The 13,207-nt window shown below is 45.8% G+C and overlaps 1 protein-coding gene across 6 annotated transcripts in view; it reads right to left on the minus strand.

Annotated features, from left to right (window-relative positions):
- nuf (rab11 family-interacting protein nuf) overlaps positions 1-13,207 on the minus strand; it is a 228,118-nt gene that overhangs the window by 36,253 nt on the left and 178,658 nt on the right. For 5 of the 6 annotated variants that reach the window (XM_069330627.1, XM_069330626.1, XM_069330625.1 and 2 more), the window contains one exon: positions 1,350-1,497. In XM_069330627.1, the coding sequence (XP_069186728.1) occupies positions 1,350-1,497 (148 nt within the window). Of the gene's footprint in view, positions 1-780; positions 866-1,349; positions 1,498-13,207 lie in introns of all 6 variants that reach the window. The other variant, XM_069330628.1, reaches the window with a different exon arrangement.

The raw sequence follows: 13,207 nt of genomic DNA on the forward strand, positions 1-13,207 counted from the left end.
TTGGATCTCATTATTCAACCATTTTCAAAAGATCACTTAAACGTCATGGGGAAAATTTAGCTGGTCAACAAGTTCGTTGTACAGGCTAACATTTTCAGAAACTTTGTATACGTCTAAGTGACAGCCCGAGAACAGCGCAACCTTATTAAATACTAATTTAATCTTGGCTCAAGGCATGCTAAATAATATTCCGGGCTTAGCGAGTTTAATTACTTTTATCTAATACCGTCTTAATGACTTTGTTAAGAACTCAATAACTCGCGGGGAAACTAAGTACCTGGATCTGAGGAAATCAGTAGGAAACCAACCCGTCCTCACACCAAGTCCATTCCATCCAGCGGTCTACCCCAAAGACGCATTTATCAATTTTAACATGCTGTTCATTCAAAATAGGAATTTCCTCAAATATAAATTAATATTGTTATATAGTGTGCATATTTAGGCATTGGTTAGGTTAGGTGTTTAGGTTCTGATGGCGATTACTTTTAGTGAAACATTTAAAGCGTTGTGGTTCGAACAAAAGTCGTCAGCTAAACACTTTTTTGTGGGGAGTGGGGGGGGGGGGGGGAAGAGAAGCGTTCGAACGTTATCAGTTGAGAGTCTTGTGTAAACCGTTTTTATTCATAAACAGGGGGGAGGGGGTGGCGGGGACATGGAATGGACTTTTGACCTTTGTGAAGACGGCCTGAAGAAGATTCCAACCTGCTCACTGGATACTCCCAAGTACCTGGATCTGACTTGCCGAGGTTGGTGTACTCCGACATCTGCAGACTCACTCACCTTGGCGTTGAGGTACTCTGCGTCTTCGGTGTGGTCCGGGTGGAGGAACATCAGGTCCTCCTCCGACACCCTAGGTTTCTCCCTACTGGTGTGGCCACACAGGGAGGAACCATCAGTGTTCAAGTACTACAACTGTGCCAAGTGTTATGTCTATACATGCATCACATGTGCCGGGTTAGGCTACGTAAGAGAGAATATAGTGCTGTATCGGATAGAAAATAAAGCGTTTCCTAATATACAGAGAATAAGCAGCAGCAGGGTAAAGCATTCCAAACTCTGCAACCGAAAGAGAAGCAATTTCTCAATAGAAATTATCCCACGAAACAAGCATTTCATCTGAAAACAAAGAGAAAGTGAGAAAGACGTAGGTTAATGTTTTTCCTGCAACAAGAAGCATGCACTACTGCTACCACAACTCCCAAGCTGTCAAAACATCGGCAACTCTACATAGAGAAGCTATCTACGAGTGCGTCAAATTGGCATGCGGCGGCGCCACGCGAATAGGCTTCAAAACATGGTAGCGGCCGCATCACCAACATTGCGGGTGTATTTCAGGTGCTCTCGCTGACCTTATGGTTGAGGTCGAGTACGTCGTCCTCAAGAGATGCGTCAGAGTACATATCTTCCTGATCAGCTACAGAGGAGCGGCCGGAGGAGAAGGAAGAGGTGCGGTAGAGCTGGGAAGCCACGGCCGTGCCTCCAACCCGCTTAGGGGCGCTGTAGGGGAAGAGGTAGACACGAACTGTGAATAGTACTGAAAAATACTGCCTACCAACACAGGAAGAAAGAGCGTACACTACTTCCATCCATACATACAAATTTAATAGTTACACAAATGTATACGAACATAACACGATTTATAATACGTTACAAACATTAATTTTAAACATTTGTACCTTATTCAAAAATTCTATGCACATCATGGGAATAACAGGAATCTCTTCACAGAATACAGGAACGACCTGCCTTGTGTCTGACGAATAAATTGCTTCAAGAACATCTTTGGCTACTCTGATAAAAGGTCAATATACAAAACATCAATCATCACTCGCAACACACCACACCCAACACTTCTTTATATTGTACGTTACTATTTCCCTTCCCTTGGGCTGTACGGTAGAGCGACGGTCTCTTCATGCAGGTCGGCGTTCAATACCCGACCGTCCAAATGGTTGAGCAACATTCCAACCTCCCCCCCCCCAAATCATTATCTCTTTCAACTGTTATAGTCACAATAGCTTGTGTTTTAATTAATATAAACTCAATTTACTGGCACCGTAGATTTTTTTGTTTACTAAATTTTGATTAACATAGGTATTAAAGAAATGTTTTATAGCGAAGCAATGTCAGACGATCGACATATTGAAAAAAAAAATGAACCCCCATCTCTCACACAGTACCAGAACAGGAACATTTTAATATTTAATACATATACACACACGTATACACACATACATATATCTGAACAACGTCTAATATATATTATATATTGAACGTTGTTAAGGATAAGGGTGAACTTTACCATGGTTCCAGAGTGGTTACAAGATTGAGAAACTGTTTCTCAATATTTTCCCCTCATCCTGTGGCTTATTTTACAGTTGCAAAAACCACCACCCTGGTTACTGCGCGTCTAGACACCACATTACCATGTTAAATGCCCGTGGTAATGCTAATAGACTCGTTCAAGAAGTTAAGTGGTGGTGCGGTAGGGGAGAAGACCAGTAGGCTGCCAACAGCTGCTAGCGGAACCGCACCCCAGTCCCTGAGAGCCCTCATAATACTAGGGAATTATGAGACATCGTGGTTCTAGATACATCTAGTAATTGCTTTGTTCGAGCGTGTTCACAGGGATTTTCAGGGGTCACCAAATCTAGCGGACTACTAGGAACAACAGACTGTTGTCAAGGGAACAAATCCACTAGGGCCGTGACGAGGATTCGAACCTACGTCCGAGATCTTCCCAAACGCTGCCTTAATCGACTGAGCTGCGACATTGTCAAAAAGAGTTGAAACCAGAAGTTCTACTGGACTTCTTGGATCCTGCAGCCTCTCCGAGACGCAAACCAGGGTTTTACACAACTCTTCCATGCACTCGAGATATGTCAATAGGCCGTTCTACCTCTTCGCCCTTCATTACACACAGAAATCACAATCACAGAAATAGCGTGATGCATCAATGAAGAAGTCCACAAGGGCCGAAGGAGCCCTTACAAGTGATGTCAAGGGCTCCTTCCTCCCCAAGTACTGTACGTTCGTGCATGTAATGTAAATTAAATCTATGAACTCTTAAATAACTATAAAGACTCCAGTGTTAATTTGACTAGTTAATAATGCAGTAATTTTTAAATACTGGGTGGTGTTCCTCCTATCTGATAACCCAGTTACCATATAAACACCGTTTATCACCTCCCTCCCTCTCTTTGCTTATACAGTCACAAGAAAATATACAAACTGGTGACTACATAAAACTTCCTGGAATAAAAGTTCCTCTTTGATCATTCTTTAAATACAAAATAAAAGTCTCCAGCTACAAGTAAACAAAATAATACAGGCTCCACACGTCCGGTATTTCCACATCAGTTAATAATAATAATAATAATATAAAAAAAATCTAGCACCACATTAATTCCAGCGTTGCAGTGTAAAAGACATCCATGTTCAGGCCATGCAATATATTACTATTATTTTATCTTACGGCCGTATTCTTGAAGACTGTATGCCAATAATTATAAGAAAAACTGACAACAAAATCTTTGGTTTCCAGACTTACAAAAATGGACACTTAGATTATGTCTAATGTGGAATTTCACTTCGTTTACGAATAACTTTGAAGGAATGTACACATCTTTGTTTTGTTTTGTTTTTTGACCGAAGGTTTTAAATAGGAGTAGGATGGGTGGATAAATTTATAAATGAGGATATAAATAAGGAGAGAGAGATATGTAGATATATACACATATATAAAGCTTAGGTGAGGGTAAAAGGAGGTAGGGGGAAAAAAATAAACGATTCAAATTAGAGTGGTGTATACTGTGGAGCTGCGCGTGCTGGGGAGCGCAGTCTCACGCCGGGGAAACAGTTGCCGGTGTTATGGCAATGTTTGCCTCTTGGAGCTGGTGTTGCCTGCGCTGTGCCACCGACACTCCTGTGAGTTGTATCTAGCAGGGTCGATGCTTGTGGCCTTGGCCCGTGGGTCCTGGTGGACACTTACCAGTCTCCAGTACTGCTTGCTGTGCGGTGTCAACACTGCTTTATTGTTGTACATTTGCTCATTTTATTGTTGTTAGAAGTAAATTGTTTTGTGCTGGTCCAAGTCTCCAAGGAGGTCCACTCGTGTCCCGTAATTTTTGGTTTGTTGGGCTTAAGGCCTATTGACCACCGGAGGGTTATTAAGACCACCACAAAAGCTTATTGACCAGCAAGTATATTTTAATCCGAAACAGTTCACTCTCAGTATATACACCAAGAAGCGGGATGTACTTCTGTATCTCTGGAGCGTCTTTGATTTCGAAATTACTGTGCAAGTTTATTTCTAAGGCTCTGTCAGAACTGAAGATCACCTTCACTGTGTAGCTTGGAGATTACGTAGAGATCTTCACCATCACACCTGACGGATTGAAGAAGATTAAGCCACACAAGAGGTGGCACGGGCATGAATAGCCCGTAAGTTTATACGACTTGTCTGTTAAGGAGATGTTTGCACAGCCCCGCTCCTGTCAGGTAAGTCCACTACGGGCTCACCATAGCCTGTGCTACTTTGATCTTTTTGTTTTGTGTAGCTGAATCTAATACAAACAGGAGATGTTTGCCACAAAGCTAAAGGTCTTGTTTCGAGCGTTGTTAGTTCCTGTACACTTGGTTGACAGTGTTAGCAGGGTTATCTTGAGATGATTTCGGGACTTGGTGTCCCCGCGGCCCGGACCTCGACCAGGCCTCCACCCCCAGGAAGCAGCCCGTGACATCTGACTAACTCCCAGGTACCTATTTACTGCTAGATAACAGGGGCATAAGGGCGAAAGAAACTCTGCCCATTGTTTCTCGCCGAGCCCAGGATCGAACCCGGGACCACAGGATCACGCGTCCAGTGTTCTGTCCGCTCAGCCGCCGGCTCCCGGCCAGGATGCATGATGGGTCTGGCTCATCATCGTGTGGAGGCTTCGTGTTAAGCCAGCTGCTACTTCCCGGAACTGTAACACATTCAATGTTACTTTTGACCATCCTTACTTTAATTTATCTAGTGGAATTGTGCCTTCTAGCCATTTGTTAGTCCCGTCTCGTGTCAGTGTCTACAGTAATAGGCTCCCCTTTTATGTTCCCCATTCCATTGATTTATTATGCACCTCATACCTAATCCATGGGTGGGACCGAGTCTTATTCCACCTTCGTTACCTTATATTCATATTGTCGTGCCGACTAGGCTTTTGTCAAGCTTGGATGCCATCTGCACTTTCCCTTCCTCCCTCCGACTGTCAGAATTAGGCATGTTCGCTTCCCTCGTTAGTCTAACAAGTCTGTAGGTTTGGACTGCCTACTTCCAGGTAATAGTAAATTAATTACGTCGACGAACTGGGTGACAATAGTGTCATTGTTCCTTGCTTCAAGTCATATGCGATGATTAACTAGAGACAGTTCACGCACGAGTCCTGAGGTAGCCTGAATGTTGCTATGAAGGCTTCTGTGTATTTACTATTGAAAATCTGCGATAATTCACCCTTTTCATTTAGTCTACGATCAGCCACAGTTGTGGTCTGACCAGAGATGTCCACAACAGCTTGTACCGCAGAGTAAACCATCATGCAAGAGACTTGTAAAGAATTTGCCTCTCTCGTGGATGTTCGTAGCAACTTTGATACGCTTGCAATCTTTTTAGAAAGTTACTAAACGAGTAAATAACAAAAGTTGTCACAAGAAGCAGCAGCGACCACTGGCCAGCAACCAGGCACGCAGCGACCACTGGCCAGCAACCAGGCACGCAGCGACCACTGGCCAGCAACCAGGCACGCAGCGACCACTGGCCAGCAACCAGGCACGCAGCGACCACTGGCCAGCAACCAGGCACGCAGCGACCACTGGCCAGCAACCAGGCACGCAGCGACCACTGGCCAGCAACCAGGCACGCAGCGACCACTGGCCAGCAACCAGGCACGCAGCGACCACTGGCCAGCAACCAGGCACGCAGCGACCACTGGCCAGCAACCAGGCACGCAGCGACCACTGGCCAGCAACCAGGCACGCAGCGACCACTGGCCAGCAACCAGGCACGCAGCGACCACTGGCCAGCAACCAGGCACGCAGCGACCACTGGCCAGCAACCAGGCACGCAGCGACCACTGGCCAGCAACCAGGCACGCAGCGACCACTGGCCAGCAACCAGGCACGCAGCGACCACTGGCCAGCAACCAGGCACGCAGCGACCACTGGCCAGCAACCAGGCACGCAGCGAACACTGGCCAGCAACCAGGCACGCAGCGAACACTGGCCAGCAACCACGCACGCAGCGACCACTGGCCAGCAACCACGCACGCAGCGAACACTGGCCAGCAACCAGGCACGCAGCGAACACTGGCCAGCAACCACGCACGCAGCGACCACTGGCCAGCAACCAGGCACGCAGCGACCACTGGCCAGCAACCAGGCACGCAGCGACCACTGGCCAGCAACCAGGCACGCAGCGACCACTGGCCAGCAACCAGGCACGCAGCGACCACTGGCCAGCAACCAGGCACGCAGCGACCACTGGCCAGCAACCAGGCACGCAGCGACCACTGGCCAGCAACCAGGCACGCAGCGACCACTGGCCAGCAACCAGGCACGCAGCGACCACTGGCCAGCAACCAGGCACGCAGCGAACACTGGCCAGCAACTAGGCATGCCATGATAAGGTCCAGTCAACAGCGGTGTTCTGCATGAGCTGGCGGCCAGGCACACCGCTCTCCCCCGCCAGTGGTCCCTCACAATGTACATGCCATTATTCAATTACTATTTATTCTCTCATATCTTCCTACAGTGGGATATAACGTCGATACATCTGCCAAGTATTTAAATACTTGATTGATTACAATTACTCTAATAAAATTGACACATCAAGTTCACATACACGTCAAAAAATGCCACATTTCATATTCAGGCACCACTAGCATCTATTTTTCTTTTTATCTAATGTCACCCATTTCTGCAAATACCATTCTATATATATATCCGGTATCCATGTCATTTTACAACTGATATCACCACCACCAATCAACAACAAGAAGGTTCTCATATTTGTGTATAATAATGTATAGATCACGCTAACGTTACACGCTAACGTTAGCCATGAAGGCCGGTCGCCACGGCACTCCGGCAGCTGGCAACGACACTGCCAATTCAGAAAAGTACGAATATACGTGCTTACCTAGTTGCTTTCTGGCAGCGTACGTGCTTGCTTGCGTGTGCATGCATACGCGCGTGCGTGTGTACGTGAGAATGTATCTGCATTGGAGCGCGTTTCTATGCAAATACTTTTACAAAGTCTGGGTTCGTATCCCTTGCGCACAAATCTACCTGTACCGCTGCTGGCGTTACGCTTGATGGTGAGGCTGGGCATGCGCGAGTCAATATGAGTGTGGGTCAGTCTTCTAAGATAGTGTGAAGTCATGGGCTTGCAACCACTGTCCAGCCAAGCACCAGCACACATGGTGTACACCTTCGCCGGGAGAGAGTAGTTTCCAACCCAGTGCTTCCATGTGTAGCGAGGATGGTGGCCTTTGATGAGTGGCGAGACCCAGAGACCACCATCACCACACACTTTCCTCCAACATTTAACATTCCCTATAACCTCGTGATGGTGCTCGTTCTCGCAGTCTGACGTATGAAGTCGCAGCCTGGTTCACCGTTATCTTTCAGAGTTTATCAAGTTACCTGGTTGATGGGGTTCTGGGAGTTGTTCTACTCCCCAAGCCCGGCCCGAGGCCAAGTTCTCCTTTGAATACCGTGAGAGGTCTGCTAGTTATTCCCCATTATGCACAGTTTAAAATTGTCAGTCTCCTAAATGTTTATATTCTCTCTTAGCCGACTTTATGCATCTCTGCTTTTCCACGGCCAGTTTTGCACTTCCTGACATGCCTCCTGGTCCAGTAAGCAGTTAGTTCCGTGTAGTGTATAGATATTGAACTAGTCCCTCTAAACAAATATCTACTATTATGGTGCCAGAGCCAAGGGCAGCTGTTCTCGACTTGCTTAAAATAAACGCAGAAACCAGCCACATTACAAGGACTGCAACTTTCTTCAAGACAACAGGTAAGGTGGTTTTACCACAACATAATACATGGAAGGAATGAAGACTTGGGAAGTTCTGCTACTCTCATGCTAGACTCTGCCAAACAATGTATCGAAAATTGGAATTAATACGAGCATGCCACCAATTTTTGCATAATAAAACAATACAAGGATGACTGTTGCTCACGAAACTAGAATTAATATTTATAAACTATTCCTTTCTTCATTAAATACAGAGTTCAAGGAAACAAGTTCCATTTAAACAAATACTGCCACTTAAGGGTCACTCCAGAGTGGAGCCAAGCGTGTATCTGACCACTATTGTCTAGACACAGCGTTTGACCTCTATTATATAAAGTGATGATAATGCTACCCTATGACTTATAAATACAAGATATACAAATAGTGATATAAAATTACGATAAGAGAACTTCACACACACACACACACACACACACACACACACACTATACGAGTTACCCAGTTATTCACATTTTCTTTACTATCAAAGAGTGCAGCACACACAGAAATCACAATAGCGTGATGCATCAAATGAACAAATCCACAAGGGCATGGAGGGAATTATGTAAAACCCTGGTTTGTGTCTCTGAGAGGCTGCAGGATCCAAGTTCAGTAGAACTTCTGGTTGCAATTCTTTAACCATGTCGTAGCTCAGTCCATTAAGGCAGCGTCTGGGATCCTCTCGGACGTAGGTTCGAACCCTCGTCACGGCCCTTGTGGATTTGTTCAGTGCTCGGCCAAGCTCGGCCTTGGCTGCCCGCGGGTCAATCGCTCTACAGTAATTAAAAAAAAGAGTTACTGCTCGTGTAGTCAGTCCCACACACCAGTTTGGAAGTTTAATTGGCATCATTAAACTTGACCAAGATAAAATCAAATTTATGAATCGGCACAAAACTGAGACAAATTTTAGTGTTATTAAACTTTTAAATATTATATATTTAACGTTCAAAATGAACAATAAATGTCAGTTCTCACGGTGGACGCGCGTACAAATTGTTCGGACTTGTCTGAAATATGTGCAAGAGTAATAGGAAAAAGGAAAAAAAAATGCCTAACCTATACAACAGGATTTCTTTCGCTTGAGTTTTCTTGCGAAATGTTTGTACACACAAACACACACAAACACACACACACACACACACACACACACACACACAAACACACACAAACACACACACACAAACACACACACACACACACACACACACACAAACACACACACACACACACACACACAACACACACACACACACACACACAAACAGCACACACCCACACAAACACACACACACACACACACACACACACACACACACAACAAACACACACACACACAAACACACACACAAACACACACACACACACACGTACGTTCGTGTAAATTGTTTTTGTTTTGTTTATAAATGTGACTTGTTGCAGGGTGAAGTGTGAAAGATTGCGGCAATTATCATTCAGGTAGTCGATGAGATTAAGAAAGATAATAATAATAATTAGCCATGCATTTTAAGATTATCTGCATAACTGAAGGTATGAAATTTTGTTTTTGAAAACTAAAATGAACAAAAATATCTTAACTATTCCTCTACCTTCACTCGAGCATGCGTTGACCTACTGTAGGAAGTAGCAATTGTGGCGTGGAATAGGGAGAGAGGTGGATAGGGCTCTTAGCACGCGGTAAAATGTGTTGCCATTTAAAACTCAAACAACGAACATGCACAACTAAGTAATTATCAGAAGACGACCCAAAGGAATTCAGTGAATTCCTTCTCTCCCAGAGCCCTTCACATCTGAGGCCAGGCAGCGCAGTAATCCGTATTTCAATACTTATTGAAGAAAAGGTTGATTTTGTTGAAATCAAAACTATTTTCAACAAATAAGGAGAACTTTGCCTCGGCCACAAGCACAGGTGGCGCCACTGGTCAGTATAACCCCCCCCCCCACACACACTGGCTCTGACCATGATAAGAGGAAGGTCCCTTATTGATCATTAGGGGACTACTGCCCTCACGCTCCCTTTCGCTCTCTCTCTCTCCCTCGCAAAACCTGGTCCCAGTCACCAGCTCGCCACTCCCTCTGATCACCCGAGTCCAACAGCCTGGTTGAGCAGTCCAGCAACGAGGAGGCCTCACGGGAGACATCTCCCGTCACGCAGGGTGCAGTTGCACCTCCACAGATCTCCAGCATCAGCTCTTGATACTGGAAATGGCTCCAAAGGGCTACCACTTACGGGCTATTCATGCCCGTGCCACCTTTTGGGTGGCTTAATCTTCATCAATCAATCGAGGAGGCCCTGGGCGATGACCGGGCCCCGGGGACGCTAAAGCCCCGAAACCATCACAAGGTAATCACCCTCCAAACAAGTCGAGACTCGGCACTAATTCCCCTATAATCAAAATTCCCTCTCAACACCTTGGGATTTACTGCTACCGGGGCTGCTTCGGCCTCGCCTTGTTAATCCTCGCCAAAGAAAATCGATCTCTGCCAATTTTAAACTGGCTGATTCTACAATTATCTGGTAATTACACCGAACTGCCCTCAAGTACTAATTATGCAGAGGGACTTAACATTGATCATTTTTTTTCTAAATTGCATATTTTATCTCAAGGATTTCAAGTTTGTACACATTCCGCACAATGTTTGTGGCTTCTAAATTAATTACATTATATATATAACCTTACGTACATTTTAGCTACAATAAAAACTAAATGCTATTCTTGTTTTAAAGGAAACCAAGCACGCTAATACTTAAATAACACATCCGATAATAGCACAGAGCAGCAGACTCGCCTTGAGTGCGTTACGGGACGTTATTTAACGTGACAAGTAAATCAAAACAGCGGAAAATGTCGTTATGTGGGTCCCATACGTGACCGCCTCCACCCAGGCTTCTCAGTCATGACCATCTTCACCTCTCACTCTTCAACAGTCACAGCCGCCTCTCTCTACACACTCGCACCCCACAAGTCACGTGAAAGCTGAATGCATTCCGGGAGGAAGCAGAGTCTTGGAAGCCACCTCCATCCATACCTTCAAGAGCGGATAAACACTTGTACGATTAAGGATGCACATTTTTACAAATAGCCAAGAGAAGGGGGCCCAAAGAGCTAGATCCTACTACCCCCACGTAGAGACTGATAGTCAAGTTATACTACCCAGTGCGCAGGTCGCAGAATCATTACCGGAGCAGACAACACAGCCCGCCAGGTAAGTCCACTACGGGGTCACCATAGCCAGTGCTACTTGGAACTGTGTTCCGAGTAGCTGAATCTAAGGCAATAACAACAGCAGCTTAGCAGACAAGGAGCCCTCCCCAGAGATCCTATCAGGGATGGGGATTAAACATTCCTTCAGCCAGTCTCCCCACTACACCCCGGCGTCTCTCAACGTGTCTAGCTACCACCCTCAAGGATGAACCACAACAGGACACATGTGGAAACTTAGTACCCAGATGAGCCACAGAGACATTAGAAAGAATTTTTTCAGTGTCAGTAGTTAATAAATGGAATGCACTAGGAAGTGATGTGATGGAGGCTGACTCCATACACAGTTTCAAATGTAGATATGATGGAGCCCAGTTGGCTCAGGAATCTGTACACAAGTTGATTGACAGTTGAGAGGCGGGACCAAAGAGCCAGAGTTCAACCCCCGCAAGTACAATTAGGGGAGTACAAGCCCATCATATATATTACTGTTACATATATTTAATGTTCATTAATTCCTTTCAAATACAGGAGAATAAAAACTGACCAACAGGCTAGTCCGGTCTAACAGAGGACAACTAATGGTCAAGAGAAGGGACCAAGCCGGGAAGACCCCGCCACACTGTACCAACACAGACAAATTTCATACAACAGCGACCAGGCCACTGGGCGCGCCACTGGCAGTGTGACGGAGCCATCGCCAGCCTCACCGTCGACGCACCACGTCACGCGTGACATGGTGCGTCACGTCGTCACGGGGGACACGCGCCTCTCACACTTTCAAAAACCACCACCACCAACACGCGAGGAAATAACAGGTTCAACGAGGACTACAAGAACCCTAGACGCCACCTCGTGTCTATCAATGGTTTAACCTTCGTTAACATCTGCACCCCGGGCTCTACCCGTCTCAAGAGCTGCAGCTTTGACTAAACTTGCCGACACCTTCTGACCACCACGAAGACAAGGCCACCGAGGTTCCCGCTGGCCGTAAAACCAGGCCAACTAAACCTCACATGTAAATGCAGTTTCTCATTTGAGATATTTTAATGGGCAAGATTAAAATGAAGCTTATAATTCCAAGATATTATCAGGCTTATAGTGGACTATCTTGTAGGCGAATACACACCACCACACCAGCCTATACGGGAGCGCGCCCACAAACTCATTTTATATGGGCTCACCGTAGCCCGTGCTATTTGGAACTTTTTGTGCCAGGTAGCGAATCTTAAAACAACAACTTAGTTTACAAGTGTTGAATCCATCAGTGTTCAGCATGTTTACTGGGGCACGGTGATGGGTCGTTGACGATGGGTCAGTCCTGACATGACAAGGCCGACAGACTGAGGCACCTTGACAAGGACAATGTAATTGTCACACTCGTCAGAACACTACATTTATTATTCATGTTTAATATTTCATTTGAACGACAGGGAGGGGGAGGGGGAACGAGGGGACAGAGAATGAGAGCGCGAGGGGGGGGGGGGGGGGGGGGAGCGGAGAGAGAGAGAGCCAGAAAAAAAAACAAGATATGACGACCAACAATGAGTGTGGTCCGTGAATAAGACCAAACACTTGAGGGGTTACGGCTGCACAGGGGAAAAAACAGGGTCGGTATTTTGTTGTTTATTGTAATTGGTTTGATAATATAAACAATTAAGCTACCCATTACAAGGTTGACGTCAATTACCTTGTCAAGGGCCCATTACGGTACCCATTACCGACCACTGAATTAGTTTTATTATTTTCTACCACAGACGTGGCCAATTAGTGAACGTTGTAATACCAATTAATGGCACTGTAGATGCAATAGTTCTTATCTTCTGCGAAACAGAATAAAGAAAGCTGGAAGAGGTGAGGGAGAGAATAGAGATGGCAACAGGAAACAGGAAGGGGTGGGAGAAGAGAAAGGTGGTGTGGGAAATAGGAGATAGAGGGATGGGCAACAG

This window comes from Procambarus clarkii, chromosome 24 (assembly GCF_040958095.1).
Source record: "Procambarus clarkii isolate CNS0578487 chromosome 24, FALCON_Pclarkii_2.0, whole genome shotgun sequence".
NCBI lineage: Eukaryota > Metazoa > Arthropoda > Malacostraca > Decapoda > Cambaridae > Procambarus > Procambarus clarkii.